At 41.7% G+C, this 22,976-nt stretch overlaps 1 protein-coding gene across 4 annotated transcripts in view; it reads left to right on the top strand.

The window, feature by feature from the left end:
• LOC100693099 (RNA-binding motif, single-stranded-interacting protein 3) overlaps positions 1-22,976 on the top strand; it is a 293,155-nt gene that overhangs the window by 58,547 nt on the left and 211,632 nt on the right. For 3 of the 4 annotated variants that reach the window (XM_025902108.1, XM_013275898.3, XM_005457175.4), the window contains exon 3: positions 6,878-7,114. The exons of the other annotated variant lie outside the window; for it this stretch is intronic. In XM_025902108.1, coding sequence (XP_025757893.1) covers positions 6,878-7,114 — 237 coding nt within the window. The remainder of the gene's footprint in view (positions 1-6,877; positions 7,115-22,976) is intronic. 4 annotated transcript variants of the gene reach the window in all.

The following is a 22,976-nucleotide window of genomic DNA, read 5'->3' as shown; positions in this document are numbered from 1 at the left end:
CAAGCGCAGAAAGGTCATATTATTGTTCATCAAAGATTCTTCGGTAAATAAAGACTCATTCAATAAATATCTTTGCTTCTGGCATCTATCCTCTTTTTTTTTATTTTGTTTTTTTTGTCTGTCTCCGTGACCCCCTTTGCACCTCTATTCCCTTCTTTCAGCCCAAGCAAAAGACTGTATTTGGTATGAAAACAGGTTAGGAGTCCACTTTGAGCTTGAATACACAAACCTGGTGTCAAACCACCCAATAGCTTGAAATAATATTGCAGCAGGAAGGGTACGCTGTGAATCCAGTTCATCTCCTGAGATTAGAGCAAAGACTCTTAACAGGTAGGGTCACAGCAGTTTGTTTGGGGACTCCAGTCAATAAAGATTTTGCAGCCGCGGTGAGGTCAGTGCAGAAATTTTCCCAGTATACACCACACTCCAAAGGTTGTAATGCTTGTATAAGTGGCTGTCAGCCATCACAAGTATAATGTCACACTTTGACCCTGTTGCCTTGGTTACCACCTACCGCGTGGCCCTCCAGACTTTCATCTTAGATCGCAGAAGTGTTTTCTTAAAGCGCTGATAGAATAAGCGGAAAGAGAAAGAGAGAGAGTTTTGGTCTTGCCAGTCCTTTTTGCCCCAGTTCAAGTGATTGTGGAGGCCACAGGGGTAACTTCTCACTTGCTTTTCAACTGAGAGCAGCCTGAAACCTGTCAGACGTGTCCCACGTGCCAAAATCCACACATGCCCTGCCACTGCGTTGCCTTGGTTACGATTGAACTCGGTCCGCGAGTACTGGAGAAAGAATGATAGCGAGTGAACAGGGCTTCCATTTGTGATCTTACTAGGCGGAAGTACGGGTGACCCAGAGAGCCTGTCGTATCTCTGTCTCCTGCATTTTACCAGGAGTGACACTCAAAACCTGCATGTTTGGCAGCAGGAAGCTGACTTGCGTTAAGGGGATGAGGATTGGCAAAGGAGATGGACTTGTACAGAAGAGGCCATTTCACGCAACACAGCTTCCAGGAAGTCAGTCATCAGAGATGCCAAAGGAAAGCTGCATCTCTTTCATAGCTGGCCAAACAGAGCAAGCATGCGTGGAGGACCCTCTAGAAAACAATGTCCCCTAACTGATGCCATCTGGGGTGACTTTCATTGTCACAGAGCCTCTCATTCTTAATTCATTTTCCAATTTCAAAAAATGCTTTGGCACTTGGATGTGTAGCCGTTTGTCATGTTTCGGAGATGTAATTTTTGCTCATTTAATCCCTTTTTAAGCACGTAGCAGTTTTGTGCCAGTGGTCATTCGTCATTCTGCGTGGGCCTCATGTAAAATGGCAATATGGAGGTGACATGAGGAAAACACGCCTTTTTGGCAATACTCCAGGCTTTTTCGAAAACAAGCACAGAGCCAAGATGAAGCACAGATAAAGCACAACAGGAAACCAGCACATTTGAAACTGTGTTGTGGGAAATCCACATTTCTGCCTGCATTACCGAGCATTAGCAATGGGGCATAATGCCCTCTGGATGAACAGATAATCACAGCGCACTGTTATTTAATGCGTACAGTAAGCAGAGTAGGCAATGAGACAATATTATTTCTCAAAATTTGGTATTACACCTTGAGCTAAAGGTTATGATCAAATTTAAGGAAACTCGTAAGGAAAAAAAAAGCAGTGTTTTGCCTCAGGGTCTTAGATTCATCTTATAAGAAAGTCTGTACACCCCATATTTTTGTTAAACTTTCTTTACTAAAAAAAAAGCCATGTGATTTCTTGGTAATAGGACACTGATTACTTCCTCAACAACTTCCCCTTTATTTTTTCTTCTGTTGTGTTATAGATTTGGAAATATTTCCAGTATACAAGGAGTCGATCTGTATGACCGTCCTTAGAGTGGACGTTTCATAATAGTCACAGACAGGGATGGGTATCGTTTAGGTTTTATCCGATACCAGTACCAAACCGGTACTTTTGAAACGGTGCCGGTGCTTAAACGGTGCTCGAACCGGTGCTTAAAGAATGGAGAACACAAACTTTGTCCAAAAACCTCTCATGTTCAGCTGTTTTTTTGTAAAAAGATAACAATGTTAGCCTTTTCTGCAGCTATAGGGGATTTATGGTATCACTCTTGGCTGGAAGCAGTGCTTAATCAATGGAAAAAACACAAACTTTGTCCAAAAACCTCTCATGTTTAGCTGTTTCCCACTTTTTCTTTGGTCATTTTAGCCTTTTTGGCCAGGGTGAAGGGAGTATCTGCCATCAAACAAGAAGACAGCCGCATGTAACTACGACGGTGTTTGCTAGTTCACCTTACATGCATTAATTTAATAACGTGGTTAGCCTACTCAACGTAAATTACACACGAACAACATTAAGCTACTAACCCAGAGAAGAACGGCTGCTGCTGCCATCATCATCCGTCATCATTTCTGCTACGCTGGCAGGGCTAGGGGCCAGGACTCTCCTCTTCGGGTTCTTGGGGGATGTTGCTAACTCCGGGTCCGATAACAGGCACCACACCCGCAGTAGATGTGCTCGGTGTGAGGTCTCGCAGCAAGCTATCAAATACGGCGCATTTCTCGGCTTTAAAAAAAAAACGCTATGTGTCGCCAGGTGTTTCATCAGATTCGAGGTGTTACCTCCTTTGCACAGTATCAGCTTAAAGCACTTGTTGCAGGCTGCTGAGTTTGCATCTTTTGCTGTGAAGTACAGCCAGACTTTTGACCGCTTCGCCTTGGGCATTTTAATCTGTAGCTCTGCTCTAAAAGAACGTACGTACCTGGGCCCGCCTACTACGCTTGCAAAGGTAAAATGATTGGCTAGAATCCAAAGTGTATGACATCTCAGGAAAAAAAAGCACTGAAATAAAACACCGAAATGTGCGCTGCTTTTCGGTCTGGTTACTACCGTTTATGTCAGAACCGGTGCCACCGGTACCCATCCCTAGTCACAGAGAGCTTGTTCCAGAGGAAACAATGTCTGTCTTTCTTCTTTTTAGTTCACGAGTTATAAAATAGGCTAAAATAAAATGCTGCAGCAAACTTCCTTCTCCAATACTTAGAGTGGCCATTACAACCAAAACCAAGTTAGATTTATGTATTTCTTATACTGGAGTGCATTTTTCAATTTAGGTACACACACTATGCATTTTATTTTCATTAGACCTGGCAACATTTTTTTTAAACTTCTATACTACAGCTTCTGTGTTGCATCAGGTTTGTATTCTAAGCTGACAGATTTGTCTCCTGGGACGGTCTTCTGCTAGGAAGAGATGCTCTTCTGCATACCTCAGTTGTAACAATTGAGTTAATTTTGCCTTCTTATCAGCTCAAAGCAGTCTGTCTATTCTCCTCTAACCTCTAGCATCAGCAAGGCATTTTCATTTAGAGAACTGACGCTTGGACACTGGATGTTTTCTCTTATTTGGTTCTTTCTCCGTAAACCCTGCAGATGGTTGTGTGGAAAAATTCCAGTAGATCAGCATTTTCTGAAATAGTCAGACCAGCCTGTCTTGCATGAACAACCATGGCACATTCAAATTCACTTAAATCACCTTTCTTCTGAATTTCCGATGCTCATTTTGAATTTCGCCAGGTTGTCTTGACCAGTGTTCACATGTCTAAATACACTTGAATGCTGCCATGTGATAGACTAATTGGGTAACTGTGTTAATGAGCTGATGAAAATAATTAAGTGGCTGGTGAGTATAATTTATTTAATGACAACTGAGCTGAGAAAGTAAAAATAGAAAATTAAAATGAAATTAATAAGAAAAGCTACTTTTTTGTGCCAACTGAGTTAAATAGCGGTTTTCCCATAACACCTTCCAGTATTGCACATTAAATAAAGAAAGACGAGAGAGAGAAGAGTTCTGTAATTCAAAAAGGTCTGTCCCCTGACGCATGTAACCATGCCCATATCACCAGGAAGAGAGAAGAGAATGGGGAAAATCACTTAACCAGAGAAACATGGACTCAGGAGAGGTGCTGCGCTCTGGTTCTTCTCTACGTTTTAATGGATCCGCAACACTCACTCACTTGTTCACGGCTGAAAGTGAAGCATTATTCTGCATTACTTGAATTTTCAGTAATAAATGGTGCTGATTATTCCCTGGCTTGCTGAAGTAGTTAATTTTTCTTTTCACTTAAACCAGGTCAGTATCTTGCATCGAAAAATAACGCACATCCCTCTATTTGTAGCATGTATTAATGTATTATGATTTAAAGCACATGCTGGATGAGACATTAATATGTGGATGTTCTGTGGGGAAGCACCAAGTTACCTCCATTAATATTTTCTTTCACTCAGTTTAGGTAATTTTAGATGACCTTTTTACAAAGTATGACAAAACAGCATAAAATGTCCTAAGAAAAGCAAACATAGTTAATATTTTAATATTCTCTCCATTTGATCTTTTTCTGAAATTTCTGTATTATCACATTATACAAACAATATGTGTTTGGCGATGAGCTTTTATTGTAAAAAAGTAATATGTTTTGCCCCGTGGACCTACATAGCTATTAGGTGTTTTGCTGAAGGACTGGGTTGAATCATATGCAGCAGCTCCAACATTTTTTACTCCCTAAAACCACCCGTGTTCACATTTAGGTTAAAACTGTTCAATCACATGATAAGAATATGAATTAGAGCTAGCATTCATAAATAACTGATAAAAATCAATTAATCATATATTTTGTTTTGATGATCCAGCATTGATTACGCAAGTCCTGAGATAGATTTTTACATGACCCTTGTGGAAAGAGACTTATTAAAAGTTGCACACAAAGGCTGACAAGTGTAAATGTATTATAGATGATAGCTGGCTGGAGTAGCTGCCTTCCAGTCTTGACTCTCATGCGAGTAGTCTCTGTGTGGATCCACTGCAGCTTCCTGCATTATCCTTACTCAGGATGGTTAGATTTACAGTGAAACCGTTACAATTGAGTTTCAAAGAAATGCATAAGCTAGCACAAAGAAATGTGTAAGCCAGCAGACAGTATATACACATCTGTTTGCCAAATATGTAAAATCCTCCTCCTTAAAAGTGGAAAAGTACCTGTAACCAGATACTTTTATAAAATGCTGAAATATGGGCAGACTGTAGCTCTCTGACAAGCCGCTGAAAATCTGTGACATGAATCTCAGTCTGGGGACCGATGCTGTATTCTAGTCAAGAATCTCAGGACCCTTGGATCTCGGGCTCGTGTTAAAACACAGCCCTGCCCTATCATATAAAGAGTGAATCACCCAAATCGCCTTTAAATGTATTAAACATGTTTAAAATTCGTTGAAAAAGAGTCTGTAACAGAACATCTCTGCATAGATGCTTTAGTCCTAAATGCCTCCTCATTGCCTGAATGATCGTCATTCATTAGACCAGCGGAGGTTGTTGCACGACTTGGGGCAGCACTTAAACTCTATGAACTGGCGAATACTTGTGTTAAAGTAGCGTCTATGGCCACGCAGCTTAATGTACCATACTGGGGGCCGTCCTTCCCCTCTGGCTTTTACAGTAGCAGTATAACATTCTGTTAATGTCTCTATAGCACCCAATAACTTCCATCAGCGAGATCCAGCTCGAAATGCTTATTTGTTGTTGGTACACTATATCCTGCCCACACACAGTTTCAAATTCTGACCCTGTGACTAAGCCTTTTATTTAAGCCCTGAGAGAAAAGAACATCTCGGTGCGTTTCATATGTTTGTTAAAAGGGGGAGGATGCTTTATTTATTTTTTGTTTTCCAGCTGTAGTTTCCAGTTTTACATGGGTTGAAACCTGGTGATTCAAAATTGTGCTTCACATATTTCTGTTTTTTCCCAGCGCTTACGGTTTTATGACACCATTGGGCCTCATTTTCCACCATGTAGTGCTGTATAAATGCATCTATTCTGCTTTGAGGGGGGAAACGGATTCCTCCTGTTTTTTATTAACATGAACCCTAAACCTGTCATTGTATGTATTGTATGAATTAGGCTGAACTTTGGCTTACATTTTCCCCCTCCAGTTCTTTAGTGATGAAGAATACAGAACTGGAAAGCTTTCTAAGCACAGCTGCCATCACTCTGCTCCAGTAACCCCTGTGTGGGGTGGCCTCTGACCTCAGTGAAAATCCAACAGGGGCTAAAGGGGACTATTAATGCTCACTAGTGATGTACAGCTGTGCTTCATTCAAGGTGGTTTGCTCTGCACACAATTTGCACATGCAAATTAAATTCGTGGCAGATGGTCTTAAGATTGCATCATATTTTATATGTTTTACGTGAGGGAGTGAACTCTGAATTAGAAGAGTTTGCAGATACCTGCAGTATTTGCCCTAGGTCTTGTTAAAATGCCATGGATCGGCATGTGTGCTCTCTGTGCCCTGTGTGTCCTGTATTTCTTCTGTGCTCCACTGGCCATGACAGCCGAGGTAACCCATCTCAGAGCTGCATAAGCCAGACTGTCAGCAGATTCAGCCCTGTGTTTCCTGGACCCTGTTGATACCCAATACTTAATGGCATACTGGGAAGCTTTGTTGCGAGCCTGTAATCCAAGCATCTTATCAAACCAATCAGCGCTTTTCCAGCAAGAACACATCTCGACCGTGACAGTAGGAAGTTTCACAACATCTGGTGTTGGGTGGGGGCAAGAGGGAGTTGCGTGAAAAGAAAGTGAGAGAACAATCTTGATGTTTTGGCATGAAGTCTTTAGATCGACACCACATCCTGCTTTTCTTTTGATACAGGTCAGTGAGCGAGCAGTTGGGCAGTCACTGCTCGCCGGCATTTTTGATTGTGATGTTTTGGATGCCAATGTTCATCATTGCACTCTTAGTTTCCTTTTTCTCTCTCACTCTCTATCCAAAACTAACTTCTTTTCTTTCCCCCTGTTGTTTCTACCCAGCCGTCCTTCCAGCCCAGTGCAGCAGTGAGAGGTTTCCACAGCACTAAGTCAGCAGCCATGGGTCCAAGTCTTGGCTCCAATTGGACCACTGGTAGCAGTGGTGGTCAAGGGGCCTGGAGCGGGCCCTCTTTCACCCGTGCAAGTCTGCAGCATTATATATCTCACCAACAACAACATGCGCAACACCACCCTCAGTCCGCGCACACTAACTACACCTACTGCCCGGCGCATACGGCTGTGAGTACAGTAAATTTCCTCTGTGTCTGCACCTCTCTGTCATTTCTAGCTGCTGTGTTGCAATCATTTCTTTGAATACCAAGAATGCTCTTCTTGTCTCTCTCTCACTTTGGAGTCCATTGGTTGCAGTTACCGTCAGGGAAGCTCTTACGCACACAGCAAATTCTTTCTCCATCTCCCCCTCCCACTCCTTTCTTTGTCTTCCGCTTTAATCTTTCCCTTCTTTTTCTCAAACCCAAGTATATCACTTCCTCTCCAACCCTCCCCCCCTTCCTGCTCTATCTCTTACTTTGACCCTCTCTCTCCTTCTCACTTCTCTGCAACTTAATTTGTTTTTCTTTCATCCATCCTCTGCATCGGCAGTGCAATGAGAGACTAATTGAGGTAGAGACACTTCTGGATGGCTTCCCTTGTCATTATCCTTGGAATTAATTGCTGTTCTGCAATCCGTCTGATTTGACTTTATTTGTGCTATCTGCCTTTCTAATGTAACGTTTGGGGTGTGACTGGAACTAAGGCACAAGCCAAATTGAGGAATTTTATTATCGTCATGTTGCTGTCACAGTCACAGAGCTGGAAACAAAGATTTGGCAGCTTTTTTCCCTCCTCTCTGTATTTCTTCCTGTAATAAATGTATTTTACAAGGCTTCACACCAAATCTTTCTCTCATTTTCTCTTTTTTCCATTACAACACTCTGGTATTCTCTCATCTTACATATGCACCACGCGAATTCCCAGCTGCCTACTTGCCAGCATGTTGAGACTCCCCTGAAGCGCCTCCGTGTAAAGAAATTGGATTGGATTTAGATATGATAATCATCACTGTACATCAGCTGCCGGTTCCAGCATTCCTTTTATGTTATTTCTGACACACTAAAGGACACATTCATACTTTTTAGAAAGGTGGAAAATGGTTGTTTTTTAAGAGCCCTAGCTGTTGTGTGTGTGCGCGCTTCATTTCAGCACAGAAGTCCTGCTTTTGCTTGCAGTACAAAATCGTCGCCATCACTAACAAACACCATCTCTACCGCTGTTGTCAATTAGACCACTTCTGCTACCTGAGGCAAATAAGAGCTCTGTTTTTGGTCTCAGCGTTTGCACAATACTGTTGAAGAACAGCAGAGAACATTCCACAACAGACATACATGCTGATACTGTTAGTGTAGATGCGGCGCCGCTCGATCAGTTGACATAATTTTTGGGAGCATTATGGTCCTTTCTTGTCCTGCTGCCACACCCCACCAGAGATAACAGGCACAGTCATCAACATCCACACACAGGACCCATGAGTGTCTTGGTTCTTTTCATGCAACAAACAATTAAAAAAGGAGCTATCATAAAGCCACTTTTGTCCTGCTCTGACTGAGCACGGTCATTGGTTTCCTCAGTGGAAAAATAGTGCTGATCTTCATGAAGCGTTTCAAAGCTCGATATCCACCCAGGCAACAGCCATCTGTAGGATTAGTGTCCGTATTCCCTTAAAGGGAGGAAGTTATTATCAGCACACTCCATTCTCTGCTGTGTGTAGCCCTATATGTTCTGCATTCACATACAGTGCATGTATATTAGTGATAATTCACTTTGTGGGAGTGAGGAGACTGAAATCTGGGTTTTGCATACAGTAGGTCACCAGAAAGTGTAACATTTGGCATTGGTAGTGAAATTAACTTTAGACTGGACAGGATTTAAAAACAATAGAAATATTATGTTTTTTGGTTTTGTTGGGCTTTTTTTTAAATTTGGGTGGCTGTTTATCACTTTGTAGACTGAAGAAAAAATTGCATTATTGTTTAAAACCCAAAATTTTCAAATTTCCGAAAATGCATAGTTAAAAAACTGAGAAGATGTGAAAAAAATAGATTCACAACAGACCCTTTCTTATTATTTTTTCTTCTCTGTATGTGTTTTTGTGCGATGTTGCTAAGCCATACTTCTTACACTCCACGTCTAGCCTGTCTTGGTTACTGATCACCACAGGATCATCAAACTCCTGCCCTTATCTTGACCCTCTGCGATCAAACCATTGCAGGCTTAGCTGGCTTTAACTGCCCTGTTTTCATGGGACAGTGGGGATACTTGTTTGCTTTTTGGCAGTTTTCATTTTCTCCCTGCAGAAGGTAATTTCTCCCCTACTATCATGCTTTGGCCTCAACACTTGGCCTCAAGGAAGATTTACAGTGACTAGAGATGGCTAATCCAGACACTTACAGTAAACCAAAGAATGGTTCCAGCTTTTGAGTCTGCTTTGTGTTTTACAGCTTCTCATAGGCAACACATACTATATTTATATGGAATTGAAATCCAGTATATCTCAAAGACACTGAAACCGATACCCCTCTGTTTTTTTTAAAGTACGTTTCCCCTGTAAATCCGTCAATTTTTTATTGCCCCTCTAAATGCTGTTGTAATTTCAGGCTTATTAGATGCAAAGAATGCCCAACAGAAAGGAAAGGAAAACAGAACTGATAGCTTAGCGTGTGTCTGTCCTCCCGGCTGAGAGAGGTGAGTAAATAAAGGGGGGAAAACAGAAAGGCAAGTTAGGATCCAGCAGAGATCAAGAAGCTTTGCCTCCAGTGGGTTTGTAATTACAATGGAAGGAGATACATTTCCACTTTTAATATGGTGAAGACCCCTCGGGGCACCACGGGCTGACAAAACACCAGTAAAGAAAGTCACGTAGAAGTCAGAAGATGTGACTAAAAAGAGAGTCAAATAGATGGATTCTCCTATTTCCAGCAACTGTGCAATACTAACGCGTACAAAGTTCTTTCATAAACTGCAGATTTGCCGTGTGTGTGTGTGTGTGTGTGTGTGTGTGTGTGTGTGTGTGTGTGTGTGTGTGTGTGTGTGTGTGTGTGTGTGTGTGTGTGTGTGTGTGTGTGCGCGTGTAAAGATTGCCGTCTGGATTATATCCTCTGCCATTGTATTGTTTGACATTCTCACACTACACATAAGGAGTTATAGGGAAATTACTGAGATGGTTAGTGGTTCAAAGCAGACTTTAATAATAAACTTGGACACTGAAACACTTGATTTTGATTATACATTGGAAAGAAAAAGACAAACATTTCCTGTTTGAGGCACTCTCACAGGCAGGGTTTAGTTTTAGCCATTATAGAAGGCTATCTATGATAGTGTTGGTCAGCCTGTCCAATATTTTGGTTCCGGTTGAAATATTTCAACAACTACTGCACTGCTTGCAAACAAACACTTAAAACTCTACAATAAAACATAGTGTTAGGCTCCTAAATGTGATTTTTTTTTTTATTCCATTACTGTATGAGACTCAAAGGACGTGAGGTTCTTAATGTTTTATAAAATGTATTGGCAGTGCTGACAGTCATTTCGATCAAGCCTAGAAACCTGTAGATGGAAAATTGAGATTTAAACAGTAGGGATATGGTTTGAATCTTGTTTACAGGGTTTTAACAGGCTCTGAAAGAAACATGTGTGAGTGAATTAATGTGTTCATAACATTGTTTTGCTAATTACTGTTGAATGACGGTGTTATTCCCCAACCCCTATCTACTAGCTGTCCCAGCTGAAAACACCTAACCCTTATTTTGATCAGGTTTGCTATAGAGGTGATCAGCCATATCTGCGTGATGATTGGGCAGACTGAATTGGCATGAAAGCTGGGATTGAAGTAAATGGTAAACGGACTGGTTCTTACAAAGTGCTTTATACAATATGCCTCATTCACCCCCATTATTACAAACACTTTTTTCTATGTTTTACGTAAAAACTAATCTAATGTTTTCTACAAACCTCAACATCCTTGGATTTGTAAATAGCGAGCAAGCTTTCCTTTTCATTTTTCTGTGTGTGACTGGACAAAACGGAGAAAGAGCATGTGTTTTTAGTCACCTTCTATCCTTACATAAACGCCTTTTACTGTGTGACCCGTTAGCTGTTTCATTTCTGATGGTATGCTTCTTCTTTACATCATATTATGATCAAAGAGCCCCACATCAACATTGCTTATTGTTTATTCTGTCCAGATATTATTCATGGTTGTGATAGTGTTTCATTATTTTATATGTAAGGCATTCTTGGAATTGTGGTCTTGTATTTTCCGTTTAACTATTTAATTGTTTACAACTGGGGGGAATTGAGTTACCAACATGCTCTACGTGAGCTGACTGTGTCCATGTAATGTGCTTATAACCAAGTTAAACTGAATTCATGCAGATATGAGTGCTTTTGTTGGAGGGAATAAAAAAACTGAGGCCCTTTGCTCCTTTGGTGTTGTGACAAGATATATGTGGAAAGACTGGGGATGCATTCTGAACTCAAGGGTCAGCCCGCATTGCGTCTATATACTGCTGCAGAGTTCATCTCTCTTCATAACATATAGATAGAGACACCTACACACGTGCTGCAGAGGACAAAACCAGCTTTCCTCCCCACAGCTTGGGAATTGTTTTAAGAACTGTTGGAACACATTTTAAAACCTTATGCCCTGCAGTACTACTGCTCTTATCAGGTATGAATAACAAGATGCATTTTTTCCCCCTCTAATGAATACATTTGGGTATGTTATCACTCCTTTATCTAAGAACTTGGATATCCCTTTGAAGCCTTCAATTTAATCCGCTGTTGTTGCCTCAGTAAACTCTGATTGTTACCTCATTAGATGTGCCGAGCACAAACTGGCAAATGATTCAGTCAATACAAACGGGCTAGCAGGGATTCCCGGCACATCTCCAGATTCACAAGGTCTAGAAATTCAGAGAAGAGACAGAAGGAGACACTGCAAGACTGTGATACAATAGGCGGTAATCAGAAAGGGTAGAATAGACGGAAAGGAAGATAAAAAGGGAACGAGAGGAATCTGCAAAATGCTGCTCCAGTGTGTCTTTTTAGCAACCATGACCAGCATTTAACTTTGATCATGAACCCCTGTGTTTGATATCCGATAACATCATCAGTGGAGATTTCAGCAGAATAATGGTTCTCTGCATTTTCACATATAAACTAGGTGCAGGTGTGCTATACATTCATCCAGCTCACCTTTTCAACTGTCTGTCTTTGTGAGGGCTGAACTCTGGCACAACTCTTTGTGTTGTGATTAGCTTAATTACCCGCAACTCACAAACATCCATTTATACTGGATGACAGATGATACTGTCATTTAGCTGAATGAATGGCCTGATTTCTGGCAGAGGGTGAGGGTGCAACTGCTGGCTCAGGGCCTGCACAAAGGCAACTGAGCTGAGATTAGTTATTTGTGGATCCACAAAGGAAGCACAGTAATCAGACCTCTGGAAGTGAAGTAACGCTGAAAAGAGTGAGTGGGGAGGTGAGGCAGGGATTCAGATCTGCTGTCATGGAGTCCAAGCTTTTTTCCTCATGGCATGTTTTTCAAAGAAATGTTCCTTCCAAGAGAAAAATAGTTAGGATTTCCTAATAGCAGAGGCAACAGATGCCAATGTGTAAGGAAGTGCATTAGCTTACATTTTACACTGCGAGCCTCTTTTATCAGCTTGTGAACGAAGCGCATTGCTCATTCCCCAAATACTGCAATGATTCATCTTTGCCATGAGCTAGAATGGGCTTTGTCTCCGTAATTAATTTAGCTCTCGGGACAGCAGTTGGAATGAGTCGTGTCTTCGAGGCCTAATTAAAAGAAGATTGTCAAACATATTCTAGGTCACACAGCTCAGAATCTCCAGCCATTAAAGGGATGTTTTTAGGCACTCCCACCTTGTCCTTGGTGGACCATTTTGCTGGCTGATAGAGCATGGGCTACACAGAGAAAAACAAATGGTTTTATTTGCCATGTTGATTTCTTCAGGCAGCACTTGAAAATTGAGACACTTGATGTTTTGTTTATTATTGGCTGCTTGAGTCAATAACTCAATCCACTTATGGGTTTGTGCCCTGCGTGGCTTCGTCTTTGCCTTCGCCTTTGTCTGCCGTTGGTTTGTTTGTAATTGTTAAGAGAACAGAATTCCTTTCGGTGGAAAATAGACACACAATTAGCTTCCTATACTCAGATAAATGAGAACGTTACTGTGCATGAGTTTTGCGGGTTTAGGATCACTGTCTCTACAATAACAGTCAAACAGTGGCTGGAAACACTTTTTTATTGGCACCACATTCATCATAATGTATCAGCTGGAATTGTCATTTTATTGAACCAGTCAGACTGACAGGCATGAAGCGTTATCTTATCTGTCCTCGTAATGAGAATCATTGACTTTAGTTACAGGCGCAGAATATCTCTAAAAGTGTACACACACTCACATATGCACACACACACACACAGGTTCTCAACAATTAAGTGCGAGCTGCCGGGCTTAGTGCCTGTGTCCATTGTAAGCACTCTAAACCTGTTAGACTGTGACAGACCATTAAAAGGCTGCCAAGACTTCCTTAATTTGCTTCAACGGTGCACACTGAGTGACTGAGTGCCATGAGTGTGTCTCTCTGTATGAATGTGCATTTACTTCTTATGACACTCCTTAGCTCCAGCCTCCCACGACCGTATCCGCTGCCGTCGCACTAACATTTACAAACAGTCGAACGTGCAGGATCAACCCTACCAAGTCGTCGCAGTATCTCCGCTTCAATTTTTAGTATGGAAATAACGCATAATGGCCAATTTGTGTGTGTTTAGGCAAATGCATTAAACCATTAAAACTGCTGTCAACATTGATGTATTTTCATGCTGAATATTTTCTGAAAATTGTTACAAGCAAAACATACACAACAGTAATTATCTTTGCACTTGAGCCATTTCTACTATAAATTGAAGCTGCCGATCCCCAGCGCTTGTCACTTCACATATTTCCGATGTATATAAATGCCTGCTGCATGCATTTAGATGTTCACATTTGAAAATGTTAATCATTAGTTTTTTGTTTTTGGGGCATTGGGATGTGGATTTGTCCTGGTAGACAGTGCCAGTAGAATCTGGTAAAAACTGTCAGGGAAGTGGAAATTAGAAATTACACACCTTACAAATTTCACATCTTTTTTTTTTCACACGTTGAAATCAACAGGATAAGCCCAGGCGCCCACACTTTTTTTAAAATGCTCTGTTTCCCGTCGTTTGTTATATTTGACTCGTATAAATAGGTTTCCACAGAAGCGTCAAGTACAGTTTTGTCTGTAATGCACAAAAGTTGTTCATTTTAACTAAGGCAGAACAAGAATTTCTCTTCAAATACTTCTGCAGCTGGCTGGATTCTAACCAAATGAGCATGGTCACGATGACAAAGCACTTTGTTTACTAGTGCACCAATCCAATTTAGAGGGAAACCTTTTGCGTTTGACACTTCTGAACGAATGCTTTTTGGGTGGATGTTTCACCTAGAAGGCATTTCCTGTCGTGACCAGAGCTTGGCTTTCTACACCATTAGGAATTAAAGGCCCGGGCCACAGGATCTTGAAAACCCAGACCACAGGAATATCCAGAATCTGACAGCGCTTCCAAGCCTCCGTATGTTTCATTTCCTATTTCACAAGAGCGGGCGGTCCATGCAAATTCCTGGCTGTGGTATACCACCACTCTTCATTTAGCAGCGGTTCATGGTTGATATTAGATGTTGAACACAATGGGGGATGTTAGAAGGTGGATTAGGAAGGGTGCTGGCAGATCTTACAGGGATTTAAATGGGTGCCTTCTCTTGTTCATATCATGTGAACTGTCATATTTACATGCCATTGCTGGCTTAGTGTTGTTTCTTGGCCGTGTTTCATGGCAATTCGTAGCGTCTCATCTGTGAAATCACTGTTCAGAAAATCAGTTTGCACCTGCTGCTTTCTGTTCAGGTGATTAGTCAATGACAGGTCAGAGCAAGGAACTATAAATCACACATCCTGAGCTCTAGATGTGGCCTTAATTCATCATATTTCACTCTTATCATGCCTTTGTTGCAACTACACATGCATACTTATATGCACACACACATAACTGACATCCATGCACAGATGGGCTTTCATATATGGCTGCCTGGGGCTGTAGGGTTGGCTTTAAAAACACCCATAACATCTGTAAAGTATTATGACTGATTATACTGGTCCTTCAGTGCAATCATGCAATATGGGCATGAGCAATGGTGGAACATGAACCGTATGGGAGGAAAACGAGGCGATAAGGTCTCTGTGATTCGAAGCTGCGAGGCCCTCGGCTACATCCACACCCTTTCATATTAACTTTATTTACATACAGGCATGGGCCTCACTTTAAGTAAGTATGGAATTTGATCATGTGAATAATTAAAAACATGATCCGATATGAACTACACTGAAAGTATGAGCATCAGAAAACACAAGTTACACTAAAGTCATGATCACTAAAGCAAATGTAATATGCATTTTCCCTCAATAGGAAGACAGTAAAGATGGTTATATGGCAACACCTTTGTTCAGATTAGGGTTATTAAGTTTGCTGTAGACCTGGCCACGACTATCACGGTGATGATGTCAAATATCAAATACAAAAGTGGGCATGTGCATCAAATCGTGCCACACTGAGCCGTGTTTAATTTGTCGCTGTTTTTGAAGCAGGAAGTCAATTTAAGATGCAGTATGATGTACACAGACACTTTGCATACATCGTGGTGAAGTGCACCATACCACAAACATCAGATAACAGGAAAACCCATATACCGCACATGCATGTAAGACCTCTTACATGGTGCACTTTGTCCTGAAGCTAATGTTGTGTGCCAGAAGCTTGAAAGTTTGAGGGCTCTGTGCAGTATCTGTATCTGCAGCAGCACTGCTTTCTTGGGAAGATGACTTTTTTTAAAAATACTAAAATTGATCTCTTGTGTATTCAGGAGAATTACAATTTAAGCAAGCTAGTCAGTCGCACTGGTACCTTTATCCGCTGTTTCTGTAGTCAGATGAGACAAAGTTGCAAAGTTTTAAAAGAAACTTAACCTGTTTGATATCCTCGATATCTTGTCTCCAGACAGATTTTCAGCTCCTCTCTCATTACCACCTCCTGACTATTCCTGCATATTTTTCTATAAAGCCATTCCTCACTTGTCCACCAGGTGGCTGGAGTTATTTCTTCAGTACACCCGTGGATTGTTTGTAAATCAGCCCTTTTGGGAAGTAGGAAGTCATGGGTTCCTTGATTGACATTAACAATGGCTCACGTTTATGGTGGCCCTGAGAGGCCAAACATACTGCAACTTAAGAAAACACCAGCAATAAGAAAAAGATAAGATAAGATAACCTTTATTAGTCCCACACGTGGGAAATTTGTTTTGTCACAGCAGGAAGTGGACAGTGCAAAAGTTATGAAGCAAAAATTAGAATAAAATAAGAATAAGTACAGTACACAACTGTACAGAATAGAATAAAATAAAATACTATATACAGTAGAATAAAATAGAATAAAATATACAATAAGATAAAAATAGAATACAAATGCTATATACAACTGAGTAAAAGATACAACGATGCCAGAAAAGATTATTGCACATTAGTCTTATTGCACATGTGTGGATGTGTGTGTTTGATCAGCTGCAAAAGTCTTTATTGTGGAGTCTGACAGCAGTGGGGAGGAAAGACCTGCGAAATCTCTCCGTCCCACACCGTGGGTGCCGCAGTCTCCCACTGAAGGAGCTGCTCAGTGCTGTCACAGTCTCATGCATGGGGTGGGAGATGTTGTCCAACAGGGATGACAGCTTAGCCGCCATTCTCCTGTCACTCACCACCTCCACTGGGTCCAGAGGGCATCCTAGAACAGAGCTGGCCCTTCGGATCAGCCTGTTCAGTCTCTTCCTGTCCCCAGCAGAGATGCTGCCTCCCCAGCAGACCACACCATAAAAGATGGCTGAGGCCACCACAGAGTCATAGAAGGTCTTCAGGAGTGGGCCCTCCACTCCAAACGACCTGAGTCTCCGCAGCAGGTACAGTCTGCTCTGCCCTTTCCTGTAGAGGGCGTCTGAGTTATGAGTCCAGTCCAGTTTGCTGTTCAGATGAACACCAAGGTACCTGTAGCTGTCCACAGCCTCAATGTCCATACCTTGGATGTTCAGTGGTTGCAGTGGAGGATGTTTGTGCCTGCGGAAGTCTACCACCAGCTCCTTGGTTTTACTGGCATTGATCTGGAGGTAGTTCAGCTGGCACCCGTCCACAAAGTCCTGAGTCAGTCCTCTGTACTCCTTGTCGTCCCCATCAGTGATGAGGCCGACTATTGCAGAGTCATCAGAGAACTTCTGCAGGAAGCACTGGGTGGAGTTGTGGGAGAAGTCTGCAGTGTAGATGGTGAAGAGGAACGGAGCCAGAACCGTTCCCTGTGGGGCCCCCGTACTGCAGACGACCCTGTCCGACACACAGCCCTGAGTCCTCACATACTGTGGTCGGTCGGTGAGGTAGTCCAGAATCCAGGTAGTGAGGTGATGGTCCACTCCAGAGTTCTCCAGCTTGTCCTTCAGAACCGAGGGAAGAATAGTGTTGAAGGCACTGGAGAAATCAAAGAACATGATTCTCACAGTGCTCCCAGCGGTCTCCAGGTGAGTGAGGGAACGATGTAGGAGGTGAAAAACGGAGGTGAAAAACGCTGCAAAAGCACACAAAACACAACGGAAATAGGAAAAAAGAAAACGGAAATAGGAAAAACTAAAACAGAAATAGGAAAAAAGATTTCCAAAACCACAACGGAAGTGTTTCTGGGGAGGCAATAACCCGACGGACCAGTTGCAGGAACCCAAAACATGCTAGGTGTGTTTTATTATGATTCATATAATACTGATGACCAATTTTTAGTTGGTCTAGTTCTAATAGTCAGGCTAACACACTTACCCCTCATCTTTTCATTGCTCACAAAACCGATAGATCCTCCACTTCTTTTAAATAAATAAATACATTTTTATTTATATAGCACCTTTCAAGACAGAATCACAAAGTGCTGCACATAAGATTACAAGTCATAAAAAGATTTAAAAAGACTAAATAAAACAGGCAAAAAATTAACCAAAAGCAGTTTTAAAAAGGTGAGTTTTGAGTTGTTTTTTAAAAACAGCTACTGAGTCCACAGTTCTTAATGCTTGGGGGAGAGAGTTCCACAGTCTAGGGGCCACAGTGGCAAAAGCTCTATCACCCTTAGTCCTCCTCTTAGTATTTTTTATAGCAAGTAAGCCCAGATCAGATGACCTCAAAGACCTGCTAGGGACATAGGGCTGTAGCAGATCAAAGATGTAGGCAGGTGCCAGTCCGTGCACAGCTCTGTAGGTCAATACCAGGATCTTAAAGTGTCTTAAGTGTCTCCCAGCGCAATTCTTAGCATATTTTGGTTCCTGCAACTGGTCTGTCAGGTTATTGTCTCCCCAGAAACACTTTCCTTGTGCTTTTGGAAATCTGTTTTTTCCCATTTCTGTTTTCGTTTTTCCTATTTCCGTTGTGTTTTGTGCGCTCTTGCAGCGTTTTTCTTAATGCTGGTGTTTTCTTAAGTTGCAGTCCCTGTGGCCTCTCAAGGCCACCGTACACATTCCTGCAATTAAATAATTAATTATAACTGTAATTACTGTAATAATGTTATCCACCAAAAAAATCAAAATATAGTCAGATTTTGTTTGCATTGATAACAAACTAAATTAACTTAATTTACTTTGTCTTTTACTAGAACCCTCTGCAGCCGTAGGCCCTGATGACTGTCATGCACAGTATATAGGGGTTGCTGTAGAGCAGGTCATCCACTACTTGGTCTGTTGGTGTTTCAGTACCTGGCTGCTCCAGTCTGCATGCCAAAGTATACTAAACCCCAGGTTTCTCTCTGGTGTGTTCATTAGCATGAATGTTAGCAAGAAAGCACTTAGCCATAGAAAAAAAGTATTTGTATGAATGTGTGTGAATGGGGTGTGGTATAAAACTGATAACCAGTCCATTTACCCTATAGCTTTCTGACTGATGTAGGTAATGTGATAACCAACGCAGGATTTCAAGTTTACTATGTGGCTATATTCCCTTAGCCTCGTCTCTTAAATGATACATCACATGAATCTATTCAACAGAAAATAAAACATGAAAAGATAAAATGGCTGAATCCATGATTCAGTGGTTGTGTGAGGTTTTGCCACTGAGCTAAGCTGCTGGGGCATTTTGATTTATTTAAGCGGAGCATTGTTTTTGAATGTTCCTCTGAGTGTTGTTTTGGCAGCAAAATTGCACTGCTTGAACAAGTCTTGTTGGAAGACAAAGCTTGACGGTTCACTTCCCTGTTGGCTCTGTTAAGGCACATACAACGACAAACGCATAAAAGCCACATGCGATTGCACACCTTGTCACCGTTGTAAACTAGTGCAGTCAAAAAGCATCTAGGCCACAGTATGAAAAGTTATCAGTGAAGTTCACCTGTTCTCAAAATGTGTTTCAATGGCGTTATTGTATCACATTCTTCAAATACTCTCAAACAGTAAAGGATTCTTGTATGAACAGTAGAAAGATAGAACCCTCCATTCATCCTCTCCCAATAGCTTTGGATGTGTGAAAAGGTGGGAGGCTTGTTGGAGCTGCTTTGCTCCATTTAGTTAGTGCACTTTGATGACTTCAGTACTTGTAATTATAGAGGCGCCACCAAGGAAGCAATCTCAAAGTGCATTGCCCTGAAAGTCTTACACTCGCTGATATCAAATGTTACCCAGTGGAGTTGCACCATAAAGGGAATGTTCTTACTCATCTACTACATGCTTTCTAGCACCTCAGTGCCATCTGCTAGTATTACACCCTACAAACCCCACGATAATGGTCGATGTGTGGGTCTGGGTGTGAATGGACATCCATCTATTTTTGCACAGGATACCTTTTCGGGGTGTACCATGCTTCTCGCCCACTGTCAGCAGGGATAGGCTTCAACATTCAATTAATAATAATTATTTGGTTAAGTGGGAGATTAAGAAAATCGATGGATAGATGTTCAGTGTGATGTACTGTATGCTGGAAATATGTGACCCATTTTACATTTTGACCATGATGTATGTCCAGCATACCAAGTGTGTTTAAACACATTACACTTTCTGAAGCTGCAGTGGTTACTTGAAGGCATATCAGGCTTACTAGAGCGCATGAATCCATTAATTGTTCAACAGTCTTTAATAATGCATTTGTTGTACCATTTAGGGGAAATTAAATAGACAAAAAGTGTCAAGTTCCTAAGACTTAATTAGCAAGAAACTGTTGTATTAACAAGAAACAAAGCCTAAAGAAAAACATGTTGTACTACGTATCAGCAGTTTGTAAGTGTCAGCCACTCGGCTTGTCCTCGCTCATGTGATGAGGACAAGGCAATTGATTTAACATTGATTTGATAATGATTAATACACTAAGGGTTATTTAAACCAGCGCTAACATGTTTTTAGCCTAAGGGTAAGCAGTAATGAGCTGTAAACTAACATATTATCGCCCTGCAAGTAAATCTGGAGAATTTCATCCCTAACTGTTGCCCATTTATGCACCCAGAATACATAGAGCAACAGCAAATTCATTTGTATTCTACTACTTTTAGCTGTGTTCTTCACCATCTCTCATGTGAAATGGTCCACTGTGTTCAAAAGCTAGCCACTAACTGTATGTCTGCCAGTGGTTGCTGGGCAGGGAGTTATAGTAGTTTTATTATGAAAAGAGCTGCTTGCTGCAGCCAAAAACAATGCTCTGAGAGTGGTTGGATGCTTACACAGTAAAATTATGTGCTGGAAAACCAAAACAATAAGCTGAAAGGCACTGTACAGCCCTGCACAACTGAGAGCAACTGAAGTGTCAGGTAATAATTTTGAGTCCGTCACTGTATCATCCCCCTTTTTTATACACAAGTAGCCATTTGACCTACTGTTGGTTAAAAACCCACTGCAGTAGTTGAAAGCATGCACGTTAATGCAGCACAAACATATTCCAGTGATGTTTCGTGTAGTTGCCTGTTTGGTCAGGGTCAATGACTTTCACCTCTTTTCCATTTAAACCACAATACGGAAAATATAGCAATTGTGCTATTTGGCTCTGTGTGTGTTTTTATGTTAAAACAAATGCATGAGTAAAATGACCCGTCTGTTCATGCAGTGTTATTTAGTCCTGAAGTTGTCTCTTCAGCTCTCCCTCTCTGTTTTCTTTGTCTCCTGGGCTTCATGCTTTGCATGCACAGGATGAGACACCGGGGGAGGTTAAGAGAGGAGCTGGAATGGAGTTCTGCTCCATTTACCACCCTGAAATATTCCTCTTAGAACGACACACTCTGTTTTCTATCTCTCCTTACTCTCAGCACCGTTTCTCACTCTGCTGGTCCCCTCCCTCTCACTTCTCATCTCTGTGACATGTGGTCATTTCACTTCATTCCAGGATGGCTTAGCAGTACTTTAAAAATTTGCTGCTGTCCTCCCATCCCATCCTGCTCAATTGCAGGCAGCATTGAGCTTCATAGGCAGGCCTGTTCCTGGCAGCTATAACTCTTTTCCTAATCACAAGTCTCTCTCTGTGCCAGGGGCAGAAGCTTTATCTGTTGCTGCAAAATTTTAGTTTTCTACCGGTATTACCCCAACACAGGTGCCCGTGAACACCACTTACCATATCCACCCATCAGGCACACATTAAAACCACTGACAGGTGAAGTGTGTAATGTGGAGCGGTTTCCTCTAGCATTACGATACACATTTCTGCGCCTTACAGACCTCTTAGTTATTGTTCCAGGAACGCCTCCTAACTCCCAGTTTGACTGAGCATCTGGGAATGTGCCCAAACAAGCCACATTCACAAATGCCTGGTGCCGGGTGCCAGACACTGCAGGATAGCCCCAGACATCTCGTGTCCAGTGCCCCGAGGGGTTAGAGCCGTTTTGGCAAGCGTGAGTCAAACACATACTACATGTAGTCGCATATACTAGCACTTTCTTGTTTTATGGTTTCATCCTTTGGATAATTTTAGTGTTGTTGTTTAAAAAAAAAACAAACCTCTTAGACACTTAGAGATTCATCAGCACATTCGAAGACAGATAATGTAGCACAAAACTGATGAGAATAAATGGCTTTGCACTTGGATCTATTTTGGGAATTAACACAATGAGTAAAACAAGATGAACATCATGCGCTGAGAGTGCTGTGATGAAGCTTTGATAGGCCTCTTTCTGCATTTGTACGCTGCGAGTTCTGAGTATATTGTTTCTGTCGGGTCTGCTGGCCCTTTCGCATTCTTCGTTTTCTAAACAGTGTTGATTTTGAACATTTTTGGCTTAACACGCTCGCATGGAAAATACCTACTGTTTAAACTCACACACTATCTTCCTGCATGGCACTTAAATCCTTATTACGCCGAGGTTTTCTTGGCATCGTGTCTTCTGTATCTTAATGGACGTCGCCGTGCTGTCCCTGGCAAGTAGAGCTGTAGCTGGTTCGCATAAGGACGTTGTCACCTTCCTTTTTACAGTTTATATCATGTATTAGGCCACAGGAAGCCTGATGTATGAGCTTCATTGAAGTGTTTTCACCTTGCATGTCAGTATAACCTTCACCCTTCTGTAACGTTTTGCTCACCACTGCTCATGGCAGCACACATAAAGCTGCCACAGCTATACACCACCTGACCTTAAACGTACTTTCAGAAACACAAAAACACATTAAAATGCAGCTACATACGCTTGCACATTGAGACACACACATACACACAAAATCCACCCTTGCTCGAGGCCTCTTTTCCCAGTTTCATTTATAACAATATGATCTTTATTAGAATAACATTAATCATAAAACAAGTCGGTTGGCATGACTTGTATATACATTTCACATTTGGATTAGGGCTCCAGTGAGTGCATCCAATTAACTCTTTTGGGTCTATTGCCCTTCCCTTGTTGGGTGTGCTGTGCGTCACTTTTACTCATGCACGTCTGGTTTCATATTTCCTCCCCATTAAGCCTGCT

The sequence above is a fragment of the Oreochromis niloticus genome, linkage group LG22, assembly GCF_001858045.2.
Source record: "Oreochromis niloticus isolate F11D_XX linkage group LG22, O_niloticus_UMD_NMBU, whole genome shotgun sequence".
NCBI classification, from domain to species: Eukaryota; Metazoa; Chordata; class Actinopteri; order Cichliformes; family Cichlidae; genus Oreochromis; species Oreochromis niloticus.
This window is presented reverse-complemented; position numbering and strand designations above follow the sequence as displayed.